General features: G+C 48.5%; 1 protein-coding gene across 1 annotated transcript in view; it reads left to right on the top strand.

Annotated features, from left to right (window-relative positions):
* The window catches only part of Prkcb (protein kinase C beta), a 306,315-nt gene that overhangs the window by 200,414 nt on the left and 84,390 nt on the right, over nucleotides 1-21,511 (top strand). The window contains 4 exon segments of the mRNA XM_047533405.1: nucleotides 5,041-5,197; nucleotides 6,410-6,544; nucleotides 17,935-17,993; nucleotides 17,996-18,030. Of these exon segments, the coding sequence (XP_047389361.1) occupies nucleotides 5,041-5,197; nucleotides 6,410-6,544; nucleotides 17,935-17,993; nucleotides 17,996-18,030 (386 nt within the window).

Genomic DNA, 21,511 nt, shown 5'->3' with positions numbered 1-21,511 from the left:
CCCTTGATGGGCACCCGGGTTAGTTCTTACTGCTGTCCCTATGGGCACCCTCAAGCTGAATGTTAGCAGGTGTGGCTTTGAGTTCTAGGTCTCAGGACACATACTGAGGAGTTGTGTTGCTGAGAAAAGTTCCACCAAATGGAACTTTAATAAAGAAACACTCTAGGTGTCCTTCAACAGATGGATGAATAAAAAAAGTGATATATATATATATATATATGTATATAAATAAATATATGTGATGAAATATTATTCAGCCATAAAGAAGAATAAAATCTCAGCATTTGCTGGTAAATGCATGGAGCTGGAGAATATCATACTAAGTGAAGTAAGCCAATCCCAGAAAACCAAAAATCAAATGTTTTCTATTATATATGGTTGCTAATTCACAATGTGGTGGGGGGCAGCTAGGGAAGAATAGAGTTACTTTAGGTAGAGGGGATTGAAGGGAGGGGAGGGGTTATGGGGATGGGAAAGATAGTGGAATGAATCAGACATTATTACCCCGTGTACATATATAGCTATATGGCCAGTGGGATTCTGCAATCATGTAAAACCTGAAGAGTGAGAAATTATACTCCACCATATATGATGTATCAAGGTGCCTTCTACTGTCAGGTATAACTATTAAAACAATTTAAAAATTTCTAAAAAATAAGAAACACTCTTCAGTTTCATTTCCTCATCTTTATTTTTTAAAAAAATTTTTACAGACTGCGTTTTGATTCATTGGACACAAATGGGGTACAGCTTTTCAGAAGAAACCCTCTTGACTCATACAGTGCAGAGTCAGGTAGTAAAAGCACCACAATTATCCAGACTCTTCCAAGACTTTTTGGGGAAGGAAAAAAAATTAGGGAAGACGTTGCTGAAGAGCGTTTCTTAGGAAGGTAACGTAACGTGCGTGCTGTCTTTTCGCGGATTCTCCCTGGAAGGTGGAGGTGTGGCTTGCTCTGGTTCTGCCCCCAGCCAGCTCCCAGTTCTCTGGCCTGGGACGTCCTTCTCCTGCGCATCCACCAGGGGGGGACGGGTGCTATTTCTGCTGTGTGCGAAGCGCTTTCTACCATCTGGGCTGGCTGGATTTCAACAGAGATAGTAAAGAAACATTTATCAAGAAAAACCAAAGTTGGTCTTGCCAAGTGTGGTCTAGAGAGTTTGGCTCCCGCGATACCAGCGCAGCCCTCTTCCTGCTGCTGGGGACCGGGAGCTGACTTTGAAGAGCTTCAGGAGGGACAGGACTCGGGATCTGAGCCTGCAGCTACTGTTACCTGCTCACGACACAGTGGCTTTAATAGCCAAAACTCTTGGAGAGGGTTCAGTATTCCTTCCCATGGCGATTTGTAACCCCTTTGGTGGACGACAGACGCAGGTGGACAGGAGAAAGGCCTGGGAGGGGGAGGGGGAGACAGGCCTCCTGCCTTCAGCGGGAAGTAGGTGCTCCAGGGAAGGCTCAGCCGCAACAGTGACAGTTTCAGGATAGGGCACGTGGGGTCCTGCGGGGAGCCCTCTGAAACTGCTGGCAAGTCCTCACCTCACCGTAGAAGATGCTTTTCCAGTGACTGTCTTTGTGGTGACAGTTCATGAGCCAAGGCGGGGGGTGGCCTGGCCGGGGTGGCCAGTCTCGCAGGCAGACAGGTTTCTGGGCTTCGCGTGTCAGCTCATGTTTTTATGCAGCTCACTGTGTGACGGAACTGTCATTCCCAGACTGGAAACTCGCACATGCTATTTTCCTTGGAAGGATCAAGACATGAGAGAAAATAACAGTTGGGGGTTGTTCCGTGTGGGGGAGCCCTGCTGGCGTCTCCGATCGCCTGCTCCAGAACCGCCTCACTCGGTGTGTGCCGGGGACCCACAGCGGCGGCCTGGCCCGGAGACGCGTTAGGAAAGCAGAACATCAGCGCCCCCTCCGGACGAACTCACGGAAGCAGCGTGCGTCTGCGGGGTGGGTCCCGGGAACCTGTCCTCCGGTGATCCTCTGGCTGCTGAGGTTTGACGAGGCCTCTTCTGGAAGGGTTCAAATGGGAAGGTCAGAGGCACTGATTGTGCTTAAGAAGGAAAAACACAAGTGATTCTGTTGGGTATCGATCCATTTGGAAATGGTTCAGTCTTCATGATAAAAATAGAAAACTGGAGTCAAATAATAACAGCCGTAATGAAATAGCAGCGGATTGGGCATGCTAGCTTGGGGATTTTCTCAGCTCCAGGCTCTATGCTGCACGTGTATATTCTTTATCCCACTTTACTCTTATAACAGCCCATTTTATTGATCAAGAAACTGAGGTTTAAATGCATCAAGCAGCTGCTAGGTAAGTTGCCTACCCTGTCTCCCTAACACCAGGTGGCCGGGCTACCGTCTCTTTAGAGATCAACTGTACTTTCAAATCAATCTGGTTTCACATGTTCCTTGTAGACAGGATCAGTGTCTTGTATTGTCCCCTGCGTCCCCAGTGTGGAGCGGAGCGCTTAGCTCGTAGTAAGGAACTGCTTATTGAACTTCACCGACTCACGGTCAGCGGGGAAACGCCCCTGGCTTTGGGTGGCAATGAGAGGTGACTGACCGGCTGAGGTGGGGGATGGATTCAGCCTGGGCCTTCACGGAAGAAGGTGCCGGATTGCAGGTACAGAGAAGGGTCAGTGCAAAGTTGCAAGGGACAGTCCCCTCGCTGGCCCTTCAGTCCCAACCCTCTGCTGTTCATGGAATTTTCGGCAAGTCTGTCTCTCCCTTTCCTCCCTCTCTCCCTCCTTCTTCCCTGTCTTCTTTCCTGATGGTCAGTGGCTTGTACTTGAACTTAACCAGGGCTGGGGTTTTGTCACGTTAAAGTCCAACGGAAAGAAAGAGGGTCCGGGAAGAGTCGAGAATCCAGGAAGTAACTAGAATCCAGGAAGTAACTAGGTCCAAGAAGTAACTAGAATCCAGGAAGTAACTAGGTCCAGGAAGTAACTAGAATCCAGGAAGTAACTAGGTCCAGGAAGTAACTAGGTCCAGGAAGTAACTAGGTCCAGGAAGTAACTAGAATCCAGGAAGTAACTAGGTCCAGGAAGTAACTAGAATCGCCCTGAAGTCCAAGCTGGAGCCAGAGGGGTCAATCAGGAGGGCTGGGGAGAGAGCGAGCGCTGGGTCCGGGGACTCCGGGTGGGGGACACGTGCAGTGGAGCGTTGGTGTGCAAGAGCTGGAAAAGCACGGCGGAAGACGGCAGGGCAGGGGACCTGAGGGATCCCCTCCAGGGTGAGCCGCAGGGAAGGACGTGCGGGAGATGACTGTGGGCAGCAGCAGTGAGGGTCCCTGAAACGACATCCACCTTTGAACCCGTTTTTCTGGTCACCCTGAGCTTGTGGAAGTCCTGCTGTGATTTTCTTTGCACGTGCAGAACGCCTGGAGCAAGCGGTGAGCGATAGCCCTGGGCTGGCACCTTGGTCTTCCTCCTGGCGGTGGTGGGCTTGCACTGATCAGGAGCCGGGGTGCTCTTGTTCCAGATGGACTTTCCCCTGTTCAGAAATCTCCCAGCTCTTTCCGGGTCATGGCAATGACTTTATTGTTTTCCCCTTTCACCTCTAAATGAATGATCTGTAAAATAGATTTCCTGAGACTGAATCACCTCTGCATTGGGGGAAGGTGCCATTACATTTTTACCTTCCACCAGGTAGTTTGAGTCCTTGTGGAGTGGGTACACTACCTTGGAGTTTTCTATCCTAAGGGACAGGGTTAGCACTCTGTTCTTAGATTCTGTGTGACTCTTATTTTCGAATCCCCCTCCCTTGGCTACCTCTGTTAGTGGCTTTTGAACTGGCTCCTAACTAACCTCTTCCTCTTCTCCAGTCCGATGTTTTATTCTGCCTCATCCTTTCTACGGCCCATAGCGTCCTGAATGCTAATGCTTTCCTACCTAAGCTGGTCCTATAACTTTCTTTACCTAGAATGTTCTTGACTGAGGGTGTTGCTCTTCTTGATTGATATGATGTTGCTCATATCCTCCTCCTCCCGCTTCTTTCTCCCTTCTCCTTCTTCTTTTGAGGTACTGGAGATTGAACCCATGGATGCTCTACCACTGAGCGACATCTCCAACTCTTTATTTTTTGTTTTGAGACAGGTTCCCACTAAGTTTCGGAGGCTGGCCTTAAACTTGCAATCCTCCTGCCTCAGCCTCCCAGGTAGCTGGGATTTCAGGTGTGTGCCCTTACTAGGTGCTGGTTCTGCGAGACGCCTAGAGAAGAGGCACGCCTTAGTTTAGATGGCAACTCATATTCTTTCAGCTCTTTCTTTTGTAATTGAGGCAAAGTTCACATCTCACAGGACTTACCATGACCTATCTTAAAGTAGAGCGTCCAGTGGCATTTAGTACATTCACCATTTGTGTAACCATCATTGATTTCTAGTTCCAATAACTTTTCATCACCTCTAAAAAAGTCCTTACTTGTGAAGCTGTCAACCCCCTCTCTGCCTCCCCCTGCCCCCCGCCTCCGGCTACTACTAGTTTACTCCTTGTCTGTGGATTTACTTCCTCTGGTTGTCTGGTATAAATGGATCATACAATATACCACCTTTTGAGTCTGGGTACACACGTGTTCATAGCTGCATTATTCCCAATAGTCAAAAAGTAGAAACAACCAAAATGTTCATCAACTGACGAATGGATTTTGAAACTGTGGTCTCTCTCTACCATGGAATATTATTCAGCCTTGAAAAGGAGTGAGAAGAACAAACTGTGCTTGTGATGCACCTTGAAAACATTCTCCTACATCAAAGGAGCCAGTCTTTCTTATGGGCTTTGTGGAAGCTTCTTAGAAAACTTTCAGCGAATCCTGGGAGCAGGCCAGGGAGAGCAACTCGAAAGTCAGAAGTCAACTTTTCACCCAGACCGAACAGAATCGCCCTCTTACCAGCTTATCTCACTGTGTGGGCCTCTTAGCTGTTGCTGTTAATCCCGTTAACACTCTGGTCGAGCAAATGCCATGCCAGTGTCCTGTCCCCTGCCATCGCTGTCTGTTGCTTAAACAGGTTGGACCCGATTAATGTTGAAACTGCTTTTTTCCTTTTCTAGTAAGAGATGCTAAAAACCTGGTACCGATGGACCCCAATGGCTTGTCAGATCCCTACGTAAAACTGAAACTGATCCCTGATCCCAAAAGTGAGAGCAAGCAGAAGACCAAGACCATCAAGTGCTCCCTCAACCCCGAGTGGAACGAGACGTTCAGATTGTAAGTGGAAACCCTGCAGCCCGGCGTGGGCGGTGGAGGCGGAGGCTCCCCTCTCTGGCTTCTGTTCCTTCCCTCTCTTCCTCCCTATCCGATTCCTCCTTCTTCATTCCTTTCCTTCCTTTTTTTTTGCACCTGCATTTTTGTAGTGTGAGCTCAGTAAAAGTCAGAGCTAATTTTTCTCCCTCTGAGGCGCGGGGGATTCGAACCGCGGCCCTTGCGCATGCTAGGCGTGCGCTGTCCAAGAGCTGGTTTTTAAGTAGAGCTGAGAGTGCCCGCGGCGTGGCCGGGCTGGGAAAGGGCGGGTGGGGGTGCTCGTGGAGGCAGGTTGTGGGGTAAGCCGTGGGTCTCCATCAATGCAACCTGTAGCCTGTGGTGACAGCCTCTCTGGGGCCGAGGTTAGGGATGATGCTGGGTCAGCCGCCGACGGGGAGACCTCCACCACCTTCCACTGAGGATCTTCCCTGGCCAGCGCGCCAAGAATCCGGGGCTTGCTTTTTTCCACCGCTCTGTGTCTGCACGTGTTCATGACAACAGCCGGTATTTATTGAGCATATACTATGTGTATAAGTGAGTCACATGATCCAACTTCACTGGCTCCTTTTATTCCCATTTTTTTTTCAGATAGGGTTTATAGAAATTTCAGAATGTGGCCCAGAGCAAATATAAGGAGGGGTGTGGCTGAGCCTCAGTCGGACTTTGGAGGCCTTGCCTCCGGCCACAGGCTGAATGCATGGGTCCTTGCGAGGTGTCCGTCTCAGGGTAAAACTAGGAACCATCTCCAGCTCAGTCAAGGCCGCGCCTGGGAACAGGCACTTCCCCCAAAGGCCCTTGTCTCCATGTGTTTTCTCAGTCTCCTCCTCGACCCACTATGTGCGAACATACTCACAGACTTACCCAACCGTGTGACTGACACCTGTATTTCTCACAGTGACTGTCAGTAGGACTTCCCAAACCCCAGGGATAGTAAGGTACAAAACAGCAGAAGGAGGTAGAACTCCTCTGGTGGGAGCTGACCTGGGTCTTCCTCCTGTTCAGCCACAGGCTGTCGAACAGGAGAAGCCCCCGCTCCCTGGGGAGTGGAAGCTGAGTGTGTTTTCCGGCAGCAACTTGTAACGTTTAGAATTTCTCCCTCCGGGTCTTGTCCTCTTGTTCGATGCATCTGCTTGAGAAATCACAGCAGGCTCCTCTGGCTTCTCTCTTCTCTCTTTGCAGTCAGCTGAAAGAGTCAGACAAAGACAGAAGGCTCTCCGTAGAGATCTGGGATTGGGATCTGACCAGCCGGAATGACTTCATGGGGTCTTTGTCCTTTGGGATTTCTGAACTGCAGAAAGCTGGTGTGGACGGCTGGTAAGAAAGATTTAGCTTTGGAAACTACAGTATGGTCTAGTCCATCGGATGTGGGATCGCATGTGTTTTCCTCTTTCCCCTAAAAGTGCAATATAAGCCGGGCACAGTGGCGCACTCCTGTGATCCTGAGCAGCTCTGGAGGCTGAGGCAGGAGGATTGCAAGTTCAACACCAGCCTCAGCAACAGAGTGAGGCTCTAAGCAACTTTGTGAGACCCAGTCTCAAAATAAAAAAATTTAAAAAAGGGCTGGGATGTGGCTCAGTGGGTAAGCACCTCTGGGTTCAATCCCTGGCACCAAAAAATTTTTTAAAAAGTGCAACATAAAATCAGAGGCCAGAGGCTGACTAGTAGCTTGGATCTGCTTCACAAATATGTCCTGTTTGGTCCTCACCTTAAAAAGGAATTAGTTGCTAGTATTTTAAAAATGTGGGGCTAGGGACAGCCCTCGGGACTAGTTGACAAGCCAGTGCCCCCTGTAGGTCAGGCATGGGTTTCTGTTGGCCACAGTCCTCACCACTCCCTATTAATGGCCTCTGCCCCCCTTGATGCTGTGATAGGACTTGATCAGCCCCACCAGCACTGAAGCGGCTCTTAGTTTGCCCGACAGGTCTGAGTGATAAGGAGCTGTGTCGTCACTGAGCGTCCTCAGCCCATCTGGCCATGTTGTGTGTGTGCCCTTTCTTCTCGAGTTTTTGCAAAAACTCCTCATTCAACATTTTCAGCAGAGGCTGGTCAACCCCTAGGCCCTCCACACTTCCCTGAGCCAGAATTGAGACTCCAACCTGGCACTGTCACTTTGGGAAGATTGACTGTTTTTATTCCTTTGAGATAAATTGTCCCACTTCCGAATCGTCTCCTCTGGGATTTTTTTTGGCTCCAAATGAAAGAAAATGAAAAGCATCACCCTGGTGTAGCAAGAAGGAGGGTCTCTGCTGGACCTCCATCTGTCCTTGGCCTTGTTCAGCTCCTGACCTCCTTGCCCCTGATCCGTGGTTTCCACCGGCTCTCATTCAAGGGTGTTCTGTGTCTCCCAGGTTCGAGGTGCTAGGGATCCATCCAGGTGTAGGACAGACAGGTGCTTATGGAGCCTAGCACAGGTCAGCGTGGGGTGGGGTGAATGACACCAATAGAAATCCGTGAGCACGTGACCATGGATCTGAAGCGCTCGGGCTCTGGGTGCACCACGGAAAAGAAAAAGTGCAATTCACAAATGGTCAGGAACACAATCTTCCTACACTGGATTCCTTAGCTCAGTAATGCAGAAATCAGCAGGAATAAATGGCTGATTCCACAGAAGTCTTGAGAAACAGATAGGTGGATAATCTGCAGAAAAAGGAATGCATGATTTTCTCCAGTTCCAACCATTGATCTGCAATATTCTTCTTTACGGCTGAATAATATTCCATTGTGTATCTAATACCACAGGAAAGAGAGGGAGGGTTTCCAGGATACCGATACCATTCCACTTGTGTGCATTTTGTGAAAATTCATCAGCCCTCATGTTTAACTTGTCTATGTTTCTGCATACATGTTGTACACTAATAAAAACTTAAAGATAAAATGTGAAAAAAAAAGGAATGCAGAAATAACCTAAGTTAAATGGAAAACTGTCTGATAAACAGGGCAGTCGAATCGCAGTCTTTGGAGTTAGCTTAACTTACCAGACTGGGGGGGGGGAAATGATCTCACCTGTTTTCTTAAAGTTAACATCTCTCTTTGCAGACGCGGGAGGCCATCTGGTCCCGACTTAGTTGTGAATAATACTTTAAACAAAGCAATATTACTGTGAGGAAGGAGCTGCCTAATTAGGAAATGCTCTAGCATGACATGGAAAGGTCACAAAATCATCTTTTTTTTTTTTTCTTCCCCAAGTTTTGGAGATTTTTTTTGACTAACATATGGACGGTTTGACTTCGCAGGGTTCTGCTTTTGCTGACTCACACGTAGGGTGCTTCTTCCTCTTTAAGTCGAGTTGCAAGAGGTGAAAGAGGAGGGATGCGTGGTTCCCAGGGGGTGGCGGTGAGATGAGGGGACGTCTTCCCAATAATAATGACTGTAGCAGCAGCGGCCACCCTGCACTGACCAGCTGCCGGACACTGGCTGCAGGAGAGATGCAGCCTCTCTCTCTCTTTCCAAAATGAACTCAGACTTTCTCACGGTGGCCACGGGGAAGGCTCCTTGGCTGCACGTGAAGCCACCTGGGCTTCACCGTCCTGGAGAGGCGGTTCCTGAGCCGGGGCCGCTGAGGGAGGACTGGCCCCACCGGGCTTTGGCGCATCCTCAGCGCTGGAGCCCCGGACCGGCCTGTGGGCTCCCATTGCGAGGTCCCCTCACTCGTGCTGCGCCCCGTTTTTGTCAACACATCTGGGACCCCTCACTCCTGCCTCTCCTCCGTGGAGAGCTCAAGGGGCTGCCCCAGGGGCCTGCGTCTTTCCCTCCCCCTCCGGCCGCCCTGATGACCTTGTCGCCAAGGCAGGACTGCGCCCGGGGCCACCCTTAGGTCACCTGCCTCTCCCGCCTCCTCGCCCTCCTCCTTCCCGTGGTTCCCCAGGTCCAGAACTTGCACCGAGGCCTCCGTGTGTGGCTGGCCAGCACCGGCCGAGTCCCCTCAAGCAATAAAGCAATTTTAAATAATCGTTCACGTGAAACCATGGTCTACTTAAAACAATTTTACTGAGGGGATCGTAACAAGCGCTGTATGTGTAGTTGATCAAATCAAAGGAAAATATAAAGGACATTATAATAAGGTGGGATTAAGAGGCAGAGACCGCCGGGAGCGGGGAGGGCTTAATGGTAGGAGCAGTGCACCAGGAACAAGTCCAACCCTTAGCGGCCTTGACACCTAGGTCCTCGGTTGATTCTCCCAACGATTCCAGGGACAGCAGATTCCCAAGAATCAGAGTTAAGCCATGTGTTAGGGACACAGAGCTCACAAGTGACGGTACTGAAGTTTGGGTGCAGATCTCTGTGCAGCCAGAGCCTGAGTAGATGCCATAAGTTCCTGGCCCGCATATTACAAGGCGGGAGACGAGCCAACCTCGGACCAGCGAGCTTTCCTTGTTCTGCAGCGAAGTCAATCCATCAGGCACGGCGGGCTCGTCTTCTGGGTATGGAGCTGGCCCAGGTTCCAGAAGGAGTCTGGGTTCCGTAGTTCACGATGAGGGTGGATCAACCACTGGAGGCGGCGACGTGCCGTTCGGACAGTCAGGGACCTAGTTGTGCAGGTTAAAACTGTAACTCAGGAAGGCCGCTGGGAAAACCTGAAACTCACTGTCCCTGGGAAAAGCTCGGAACTCGGTGTTCAGGGCTTGCCTTCCTCCTCTGGGACCCGCTGTTACCGGGAGCGTTGCTATTTGCTTTTCTCCTTCCAGGACTCACTCACCTGCAATGGGGGAGGTCCAAGTCCAGGGCCCAGGGGTTCAGTCTCCGCCTCCTCCTTTCAGGACCCACTGGGGTCAGTGTTTGCTTAGGTGGAGATGCTGGGGATGAACCTGGGGCTCCCTCGGGGCCCATTGTTACTGGGAAAGGTTTGACATTTAGCTAATTTCCCCTCCTTCCTCCCCAGCCACAATGTCCCTCCGTTTCTCTTGGGGACCTGTCTTGTAGGCGTGTTATTTCCCATAACTCTTCCTATGTGATTCCTATTCCGTCTCCTGACACAGAGGTGGGCAGAGGGCTAGAGGGTAGACAGCCAGGGTTGACCTTGGCTCTCCCAACTGGATGGAGTCTTTGTGACCTCAGGCAAGTCACTTCCCCTCTCTGTACTATATAGCTTTCTCAGCAGGTATTTGTTCATTCAATTGATTCTAATACTCTCTCTCCACCCCTTAGGATGGTTGTCAAGTGGATGAAATAATTGGGAAGAAACTTTTATAAAATAAAAACCCTCTTCCAGATTTTGCTGATATTTAAAAAAAAAAAAAAAAGTCCTCTTTAGATTTAGGACCAAGCAATCTATGACACTACCTTGGCTCTAAAGGACCCAAATTCTCAAAATACGATTCATGTCCCAGGGGTTCTTTGAACACTGTGTGATCTTGGGCCAGACACAGGACCTCTCTGAGACTCAGTTTCCCCACCTGGAAGGGAAGGGGCTCCTCCATCTATTCTGTGGTGTGATACAGTCAGGCGTCAGGTAATGAGAGTCTGGTTCACACAGGCCTGCGACTTCTAAGATTCTGATGGAGCTAGAACGTTCCTGTTGTCTGGAGACCTCAGCTGCCCGCAGGGCCGGGACATGCTGTGGGGACTTCCAGCCCAGAAGCCACCAGCCAGACTGCAGCGCGTGAGTGCGGTAGGCTAGATGGTCTGGGTCTATGTAGGTAGGCTCTGCGATGCACAGGGGTGAGGAGTCGTCTAGGGACTCGTTCCTCAGTGTGTGTCCTGTGGTCACGTCTAGGGACTCGTTCCTCAGTGCCTGTCCTGTGGTCACGTCTAGGGACTCGTTCCTCAGTGCGTGTCCTGTGGTTAAGTGACGCGTGTTTGAAGACCGAGTGGCAGGAACAGCAGAGCAGTTGCAGCTGCTCCCAGGTATGGTGCACCTGCCTCAGGCTCCTCCTCTGTCCCAGGCTCCTCCTCCTCTGCCCAGGCTCCTCCTCCTCTGCCACAGCTCCTCCTCCTCTACCCAGGCTCCTCCTCCTCTGCCCCAGGCTCCTCCTCCTCTACCCCGGCTCCTCCTGCTCTGCCCCAGGCTCCTCCTCCTCTGCCCCAGGCTCCTCCTCTGCCCTGGCACCTCATCTGCCTCTCCCATTCCTGGTGTCAGATCCTCTTCTTTGTTCCTAGTGTTGTTTATTTGCGCTGTCTTTCCCCTCCACATTTGGTGCTTCACCTGTTTTATTTATCTGTTATTTTTTCCCCCAAGGAATTAGCTCTGGGATTTGTGGATCAATCTGTCTGTTTTCTCCTAATTTCTCTAAGTTTATCTTGTGGTTAAAATGAACTCCAGTTGACTATTTTGCTCATTTTTTATTTCTTTTACCTTGCCCTGCTCTTTAAAAGCCAGGAACAAGTGTTGGAGGGACTGGATCGTTCCTCCAGGCTCCGGCGGTCCCATTCTGGTTTTGTGACTGTCTTGAAGTCTGCAGTTGCGGTTTTCGATTTCCTTTCTCCCTGGCTTGAGGCATGCCGTCCGACCTCTAGAATTAGCTTTGTTGTTTAATTGTTTTCATTGCTAATGTTAAATTATAGTGTCATGTAGTCAGGGGACACGGCCTGTGTGCCTTTCTTTCTGTCTCTTCTCTTTTTCTCCTTCTTTTCCCCCCTTGTATTTTATTCTGTGTTCAGTGTTGCCAAATGTTCTGTGGACATTTCAAAAAAGAAAAAAAAAAAAAAAAAGATCCATTTGCCATCTGTAGGGTGTGCATCTCAACGCTTATTAATTCTGCCTCACTGAAATGTTCTGATCTCTGACGCCTTTTTATTTTTGTTTTGTTTGCTTGAGCTAAATGTATTGTAGCATTTGTTATGGTTTCTCAGGAAAATCATATATAATTATCATTTCTAATGTTTTTTTGTCTTATCTGTATGTAACAACATTATTAGCCACATAACTCTTCAAGATATAGTATGTTGACGCAGAGTGTTCTTTGTTGCAGTTAATGCTTTTCCTTGTTGCTGGGCTGCTTCTCGTTGACTCCTCATTCGTTGAAACTACCTGGCTGGAACGTGCTAAGTGAACAAAGCGGGCTGAAACCTTTGACCCCATCGAGTTTTCTTTCTATTTGGAGAAAAAGGAACATTTTCAAATGAGTGAAAATCAATAGTTGAACACAAAATGTTTGAGAGGGATAAATATCATGGAGCAAAGTAAATAAGTAATGAGGACAGGGGAATGCCAGGAGAGTGGTGTTCAGGAACGGACTCAGGGAAAAGGGGACCTTTGGAAAAGACCCAAAGGGAGTGAGGGAGTGGGCCGTGTGCACATCCAGGGAGAGACTGTCTAGATGGAGAGGAGAGCAAGTGCCAAGGTCCTGAGGCAGGAGCGTGCCTGCAGAGTCCGAGGATCAGTGAGGCGGCCCCTCTGCTGGAGCTGGACCAGAGAGCAGGAGGGGCTGGAGGAGCAGGTCTGGGAGGATGGGGTGGGGCCGGCCGGGCCACGTGGGGCTTTGTAAGGGCTTCGTTGTGGGCGCCCAGCCAGGCGATGGATGGGTCAGCGTCCCCTTGCTCTGATCGGAACACCCGACGAGAAGGACTTAGAGGAGGAGAGATTTAACTTGGCCCGTGGTTTCAGAGGTTCAGTCCACTGTCGGCTGGCTACAGGACCTCATGGCAAAAGGGCGTGGTGGAGAGAAGCAGCTCCAGGCCAGGCAGCCGGGAAGCAGAGAGGCCGAGAGAGCGGGCGAGGGGCCAGGGACGGTGAGTCACCCGGGGCCACCCCCAGGGACTTCCCTCCACGAGGTGCCGCCTCTCAGCAGCCCCTTCAGCAGTCAGGAGGAATCCACAGACGGGTCAGAGCCTCGGGACCCCGTCAGTGCCTGGGCCTCACCTCCGAGCTTGCTGCCCGGCTCCCCACACCCGGGCTTTAGGGAGCAGGATCCAAACCATGACGGACGGGGAGCCACGGGGTGGAGGAGACCCATCTCACCTTTCACGGTCTCCACGGCAGCACAGGCTGGCAGGTCCTTCCGCCTAGGTCCTTCCCGTTTTTTTCGTGCTTCATCTTTCTGATTCCTTTGATCTTGTGTAACAAGTGGCACGTGGTAGGAAATGTTTTAAAAAAATAATTTAAAAACATAGCTGAACCTGAAAGTCCTTTCTACAGCAACAAAATGTTCACATTGTGCTCTGGTCCTCTGGTCTTGTTGCTGTTGTCATGCTTCAGAAGATTGTTTTTCTTTCCTTTTTTCTTCTTCTTCCTTTTTTTTTTTTTTCTTTTTTCTTTGGTTAACTGGGTTGAACTCAGGGACACTTAACCACTGAGCCACATCCCCAGTCCTATTTTGTATTTTATTTAGAGACAGGGTCTCACTGAGTCGCTTAGTATCTTGCTGTTTCTGAGGCTGGCTTTGAACTTGCGATCCTCCTGCCTCAGCCTCCTGAGCAGCTGGGATTACAGGCACGGGCCACCACATTCAGCTTTCTTTCCTTTTTCATTTTCTATTTTTCTCCCCTTCTGAACAGAACTATTTTCTTAAATCATTGTTACCTTAAACTGTTTCTTTAAACTTCATTTTGTTATTTCTAAGAATGACTTCTTTGTCCCCTTACAAATAATAATAATAATAGTAATAATGCTTTAGGACCCTCCTGGGCTATAATTTCTGTTCCATCACTTTGTAGCTGTGTGCCCTGGGCAAGTTGCTTCACCTCTCTGTGCCTCCTTTCCTCCTTTGGAGATAATAGTGGTAATTGTGTTAAGAGAATTGTTGTGAAATTAAATTAGTAACATAAATGAGGTGTCTGGTGTCTGATAAAGAGTGAGCACTCAATAAGTGTCAGTCATTTTTATCAACAATTCAACAATTATTGGAAAAATATAAATAAGCAAATAAAAAATATTATCCAGAATCTCATTGCCCAGAAATCATCACAATGATACTCTTTAGAGTTCGTGTGAGTGTGTGTGTGTGTGTGTGTGAAACAATGAAATTTGGTAGTAGTACTTTGTGGGAGCCTACACTTTTCTCCTAATGATCTACATTAAACCTTTTCCCCTGTTATTTAATGATCTTGGGCAACATCAATTTTAATAGCTTCATGCAATGCATTCTGTGGATCTGCCTCAATTATGTAACCATATCCTTATTATAAGGTGTACAAGGCTTATTTTTAAAACAGTTCTGCAGTAAACATACTTGCAACAAAATCTTTGTGTGCATACCTTTAATTTTTTTCTAATAAATTCCTTGGTCTGGAATTGATGGCTTTGAGGATATATGCATTACCCAAGTATTTGCCAATACAGCCTATCTTTTTAAAAATCGCCTTGCATCTGAACAGAGTTGCATGAGATTTTTTTTTTTAAATTTCACTCACACTTCAGCATCTGGTATTCTAAATTTCCAACACATGATGCAAAGATTATATGTATTTTACTTATTATTGATGTTGAGCATTTTCATTGTATATTGCCCCTTGTTTATATCTGTAAATGATTAGGTCTTGTCTTTTGCCTTTTCTTTTTGATTTATAAGAACTTTTATATAAGAAAGTTATTCATATGGTCTTTGCCGACATTTGTGTTGCAATAGTCTTCCCTCATGTTGGATATTAATTTGGGTAATATGCATTTTTTGGTGGTATAAGAAGCATTCAGTTTAACGAGACTCTAACATGATACATATCAAGTCAACTGCCAGAAAAATCTCTCACATTTGTCTTTGAATTCACTAATTGTTCTCTGAGTTATCCATCCTTTGTTCATTGTCTGTAATGGATTTTTAAGTTCAGTGATTAAGATTTTTCTTCTGAAAGGGGACTTTCCAAATTTCAGATTTTCCCCTTTTTCATCCGTACATTAATCTCTTGAACACCATTGAAAATGCGAAGGACACTTTTTTTGAACTTCCTGGTGACAACGGTTCTGTTCGGTGGGAGGTTCTGATCTGATTCCTCATTATTTCTTTTCGTTGGGTCGACTTGAGTTTTTCACCTACTGGTTGCCCTTCTCTCTTGACCTTTCCCCACAGCAGGATGAGCACAGAAATGAAGAGTGTCCCTATCCTAACCTTTCTGATCCAGACCAAGGGCCACAGGAGTCTTGCTGTTTGGGGAATTCCATTGTGTCGTATCGGGTGTCCTGTTCCCTGTGTGTATGTGAGGGAGACTACAGCTAGGGACAGCTGGGTAACAAGCAGCCCTACTGCGTGATACAGAGAGGTCGCCGCCATCTTGGTCCCGTGTGTCTCAAAGCCGGAAGGAGTGCCAGCTCTTCTCTTCTAAAGGTGCCGTAGCCTCATTTGAGGGTCGTAAGCCCTCAGTTACTCTGAATCCACGTATTCTGGCTTGGTCCTCATGGTTTATGTATGGCGGGCGGCAGGGCCTCTGTCTGCTGCCCCAGGTACTGATACAGCGTGGTGCCTGAACTGGGACGGGGTGGTGACCTGCACCCACTGCCTGGTCTGACCCAGGGCTATTGGTTGGGGTCTGTTGGGGTCCCCTTTACCAAGGACAGCTGGTCAATCCCCCTTTATCTGTGTTTTCCAAAGTGTGCGCCTTTGGCTAGCACATGATTGGGGCGTATGATACCCCAGCAATCTCTTCTGTGCTCCTTCTGTTCTTCATCTGACTGCAAGAGAAGGTTCCGCAGCATTCTGCCACCTCCCCAGCCCTCTTTGACGCTGGCTCTTTGCTGCCCCATGTTAAAATGGCAGGGGACAGGTGTTAGGCTCAGGGCTTTGGTTGACTGATACCTTCTATCAGAACATGAGTAGCACTGATTGGCATTGATCTATCTTTTACTTAAAAAAAAAAAAGTTACCTTCTATTTGTAAGAAGTGACATTGAGGGGCCTGGGGTGGTGGCTCAGTGGGTAGAGCGCTTGCCTAGCAAGTGTGAGGCCCTGGGTTCCATCCTCAGCACCACGAAAAAATAAATGAATAAAATAAAGGTCTACTAACATCTAAAAAAGTATTTTTTTTAAAAAAAGAAGTGACATTGACTTTCTTTTCAAGCAGGAGATAGAAAGTGTGTGTGTGTTTTTTTTTTTTTTAATTTTTTGAATTTGGGTGCTGGGAATGGAGCCCAGGGTCTCGGACATTCTAAGCACAGCCTCTACCACTGAACTACACCCCCAAGGCCAGAAAGTGTCCTTTAAAAGATAATTTATTTAAAAAAAAAAAAAAATCAAAACAAAACAGATGTTTAAATGAGAAGCGTTATGCAAAACAAAGCACAGCTGTAACAGAATCCACCAAGGCTGTGAGCGGAGAAAGTCTGCCCAACAACACCCGAGTCCTCTCACCATCACTTAATTGGTGGAAGTTTCTGGAAGCCCTTGCTGCATGCACAGCACCCTTCCTGGTTTCCAGCGCCCGTACAGATGGTGCCTGACTTTTCCATTTGTTTGAGTGACTTCAGTGGAAATTCGGAGGAAGAGAGCCAGGTATTAAATGTGGAGGCGTCGCGGTCACCTCGTCCTCTCTGCCCTGAATCACCTCTCCCCCCTTATTTCTGGAAGCTGCCCAAGAAGATCTGTGACGGGACAAAAGGAAACCGACCCACACCGTCCGCTCGGTGAGGGAGAAGCTTTGGGGGTGAGGATCGGGGGCGCCTCGGGAATGTCGCTTCCCGTCCTGGTGCTCAGCGCCTGTCTGGTTGGAAGCACACCGAAGCCACCACGCTGCGAGCAGAGCATTAGCATCGGTCGCGCCGTCTGAGCCACGTGTGAACGCTGGCGGAAGGTCACCTGTCACGCTGAGCGCTTCCCAGCGCATCGTCACATGTCAATCACGAGGCTGCGGGAAAGGACCTTCCTTCCAACTCGTGGATGTGAAATGCCAAGGCGCAGAGCCTGCCCGGCGTCCCCAGGGCCACCCGAGGAGGCCGGGACAGAGGTGGGGCTTGGACCGGCCATGCTGTGACTCGGGGTCCAAGGGACACTGTGTCTTCAGAGCACGTTGGGCAGGTTCCTGCAAAGAAGAGGAGCATCGTAAAGGCCGTGGTCACCCGAGTGCAGCCCACGGCCAGGTGCCAGGTGGCACCTTCATAGAGCGGAAGGAGCGAAGGACTGGCGAGGGGGAGGGGGACACTTTACAGCGGGGATCGTCCAGGCCCCACTCGGAGTCAGAACGCACGTAGGGACAAAAAGAAAAAGAAAAACACTAATAGTGCAAAATGACTAACAGTGTGTGTGTGTGTGTGTGTGTGTGTGTGTGTGTGCACATGTGCGTGTGCGTGCCTCCCGTGTGCAGAGAGAACTCGGCGTCCTGTATAAACACAGAACATACCTCTCCCCCGATGTCCTTGGAAGACGGGTGGTGGATCCCCTATGCTTAGGAGTAGAAGGGTTTTGCCTTCAGACTCTGAGTTTGATTTTGGAACATTCGCATAGTGACCTCTCTTGGGGAAGGGACTCGGGTCTCAACACACCTCACTTGTATTTCACACGCGCCTCGCACAGGGAGGTGGCAGGTCACGTCATGCACTGCGTTGAGTGAATCTGTGCACCAAGCGAAGTTTCACAGAGTGGGATTGAGCGTTGGAGCATTTAAGACTTTGAATCTTTGGGCTAGGGATGCACAACTCGTAATTACCAAAATATGGAGCGTCCTTGGCTACAAACGCACGCACGCACCAGAAACCCAAACCCCAAACCCAGCAAAACAGAAGAAAACGCTCAACCTGTTTTTCAAAAGTCGAGCTTTTTGTAGGCACCTTCTTACAGGCAGCCCAACGGACTAGTATCAAACAGTGTGTGGTGGAACCTGTCCTGACCCCTTGTCTCCCTTCAGGTTTAAGTTACTGAGCCAGGAGGAGGGCGAGTACTTCAACGTGCCCGTGCCCCAGAAGGAAGCGAGGGTAATGAAGAACTGCGTCAGAAATTCGAGGTGAGCCTCCTTTCTCTCTGCATCAGTGGGAACCGGGGCCTGTCCTTGGGGTGGTCTCTCCCAAGACCCGCCAGGACCCGGCCTTGGCGGGAATTTTCCAGTTCACAGAAAACTCCTATGTATACTTCAAGACCCCAGTGAAGTGTTTGTCCCCTGCCCTGTGAAAGTGTCCCTGCCTCCCTGTCCTCATTCGCAGTTAGACATTTCCTTGAATTGGGCTGGTTCCCTTCCCAGGTTGTTTTGATGGTGATTTGGACTGAAATGCGTGAAAAAACTGGACAGATAGTGATCTGTTTCGGAGCCAGGTCAGCTAGGCTTGCTGACAGATGGAGTCTGGACTTGAATCCGTCAGCAGGACAGTGCCAGGCAAGGGAATTCATTGTGCCGGTGACCTCGTGAAGCACCTCAGGGGTGGATCGTCCTAGAGAATCATTCCATCAAACAGCCCTTGACTCTGACCGTGGCTATATTTTTGCTGTTGTGCTTCTACCTCAGATAAGTCCCTTCCATTCGCTGGGGACATGCGATCCCCATTTAGCTAGGAGCAGCGTGCGTGCAGGACACACCCCGGTTTTACAAAGAAAATGTTTTGGGGAAGATGAGTTTGAGTTATACGTCATAGTTCCACAAGGGAAAACAAATTACTTTGCACAAGCAAATTTAATGTACTGAATCTGTTGGGAAACCATCGATTTTAGATAAGCCATGATGACCTACTAACCCCAGGAAAATGTATAAAATAGCAGATCTAAAATGAGGTGAATGATTATTATTTATTTAATAATCACACAAGAAAATTGAAAATTAGTTGGATGTGGTGGTGCACGCCCGTAATCCCCGTGACTCAGGAGGCTGAGACAGGAGGATTGCAAGTTCAGGACCAGTGTTGGCAACTCAGTGGGACCCTGTTTCAAAATAAAAATTAGCAAGGGCTGGAGTATAACTCAGTGGTAAAGCATCTTTGGGTTTAATTGCAAGTACTGCAAGAAGAAAGGAAAAGAAAGAGGGAGGGAGGAAGGAAGGAGAGAAGGAAGGAAGGAAAAAAAGAAAGGAAGGAAGGAAGGAAAAAGAAGGAAGGAAAGAAGGAAGGAAGAAAGAAAAAGAAAGAAAGAAGAAAGAAAGAAAGAAAGATAGATAGATAGATAGATAGATAGATTTGAAAAAATATGGCCATATAAAGTTCCGTGAGAGAGAGTTCAGGTATTTTGAGAACACAAAAGGAGTGCAGCCTTCTCTGAGAAGACAGGGAAAGTGTCAGGGGGAAATTGCAGTGGAAGTTAACCAAGTAAGAGGGAGGAAAGAACCTTCTGTTCAAAGAGAACAGCATGTGCAAAGGCCCTGTGGTGGGGTATTACAGAGAAACTATGTGAAACTGAAGGAAGGCTAGTATGAGTAGAGCAGAAACAGTCAAGGGTGGGTGAGTTCAAGGTCATGCTGAGGAAGTGAGTGGGGATCTACTAGCAGGGCTATGCTGGCCTTGGCAAGGATTCTGGCATCTATTTCAAGAGTCATGTTGATTTCCTTCGACTTGACAGAAATAACACGTAAGTATCTCTGGGTCCCTTGTCTTGGCTCTGATGATGGCAATGGTTCTGAACGGAGTGGGGTCTCCCTTCCTGGAAATGAAGTGAAATAAACAACCTTGACCTTGGACTTATCAATCATTCCCCGGTGACCTTGATCCCTTGAAGGTCACTCCTGTAGAACCTGCTCAAAGCCAGACAAATTCATAAGAGAATCTTCCCACCAAGTAGAGTCAAAAACTGGATGCCTTTAGAAAAATTAGAACAGCAGGGCAGTCCTTCCTGAGAAGTCTCCCTGTCTCTTCTCCACAGCTTCCTGAAGAGGTGGTATTCATTTGCTGCTGTGTTAAAACTGTAAGATTGTGGGTAAAAAACAAAAAACAAAACAAAAAATAAAAACACAAGGCTGCTATTTTCTTGTGTAAAATGAAGTCTCAGTTTTTGCAAAATGATTTCTTCTGTCCTGGGGCAGCTGGGGTGACATTTCAGAACACCAAGGAAAACATTTTCTGCACAAACAGAGCATTTGTCTGGGCCAGTAATTGGCTTGAAGTAAGGGACTATTTTATCTGCATGCAACAAAATGTGTCCCTTTATTTCTAGCAAGAGCCTGTGAATGCTTGTTTATGCCTGAATTATAATCGCTCCATACCATAGTTGTTGATTAAAAAAATGTTTCCAGCAGACCGAAAATTGTTCCCAGGCACACAGAGGTATTTCAGTTGACCTTGAACTTGAGAAATGTAATCCCTGTGCAATAACCAATTAGCACCCAGAATGACTCAGAAATTACTTTCAAGCCTCTTATCAGGAGGAATTCTGAGTGATGGCAAAACGGAACGGCGGGGATCGGGGTAATGGGGTTTCATGGTAGGGTGAGCCTGGTGCGGTTCCCACACGTGGTACATTTCAGATTGCCGGACTGGCTCTGGGGCCTGCAGTCTGACCGTGGCCTCGCTGACCGGCCAGGGGAGGGAAGACTCTTCGGGGAGTTTTCAAATGGGGATTTCTGACAGTTTTGAATTTTTAAAAAATATAACCGAGTGCTTATTATGTGCCACTTACTATTCTAAGTGCCTTACAAATATGAACTCATTTTAATTTCATCCTCGTCAACAACCCTGAATGATAGGTACTATCATCCTTCCCATTTTTTTCTCAGGAAAGTAGTTTTTTCCAAGGTCCCCAAGCTGGTCCTTGTTCCCGGTTTGAGTTTCCCCAGAAACAGACCATCATAGGGATTCGAGTGGAAGTGGTTTATTTGGGAATTGATCTCTGGAAGCACTGTCCTGGGTGGCAGGAGAAGTAAGACAGGAAAGGAAAAAAACTCACCAACCCGACACCCCACAGGGACGTTCTGGAAACTTCCAGGAGCACCCTTTCCCCTAGCAGATAACAAAATCCGGGAATGCCGAATTGCCTGACGTGCGATGGTTCTGTGTCTGCACGGAGCCTGTGCATGGTCCTTCCCAATACTTGGCCGTTTCTAGATGACTCGTCATCTCGAAAGCAATGTCACTTCTGTGTAAACGGCCGTCAGGCTGCACCGTCGAGGGGATAATGGCGAGGGAAAAGTCTGCACGTGTTTAATATGGATATGATTTTTTTCTGGATAGTCTGTATCTACAGAAGGTTGAATCCACAGAGGCGGAACTGCAAGACCTCAGCCAACTGAATGAATTAGCCAGCTGTGAGCAACTGGGGTTTAATCCTGCTGCAGGACTTGCTCAGAATGCTGCTTGAGTTTCCCAGTCCAGGGACAGGAAGCTGAGGGATTAGCCACAGCTCCCTTCCTTGGCTGGTCGAGGGCTGTCTCCAGGAGAATTCACGCACCAGCGCTTTCAACGTGCTTGGCTCCTGGCTCTGCTCCCTCCTGCAGCCGGAGGAGGAGCCCAGAGGCAGAGTCACAGGTGTTTGCAGTGCGAAGGCCCCAGCTGAGGGTCTTGGCAGGAGCCCCT

Source organism: Sciurus carolinensis, chromosome 18 (assembly GCF_902686445.1).
Source record: "Sciurus carolinensis chromosome 18, mSciCar1.2, whole genome shotgun sequence".
Taxonomy (NCBI): domain Eukaryota; kingdom Metazoa; phylum Chordata; class Mammalia; order Rodentia; family Sciuridae; genus Sciurus; species Sciurus carolinensis.
The sequence above is the reverse complement of the archived record's forward strand: the minus strand, read 5'-3'. Positions and strand labels throughout refer to the sequence as shown.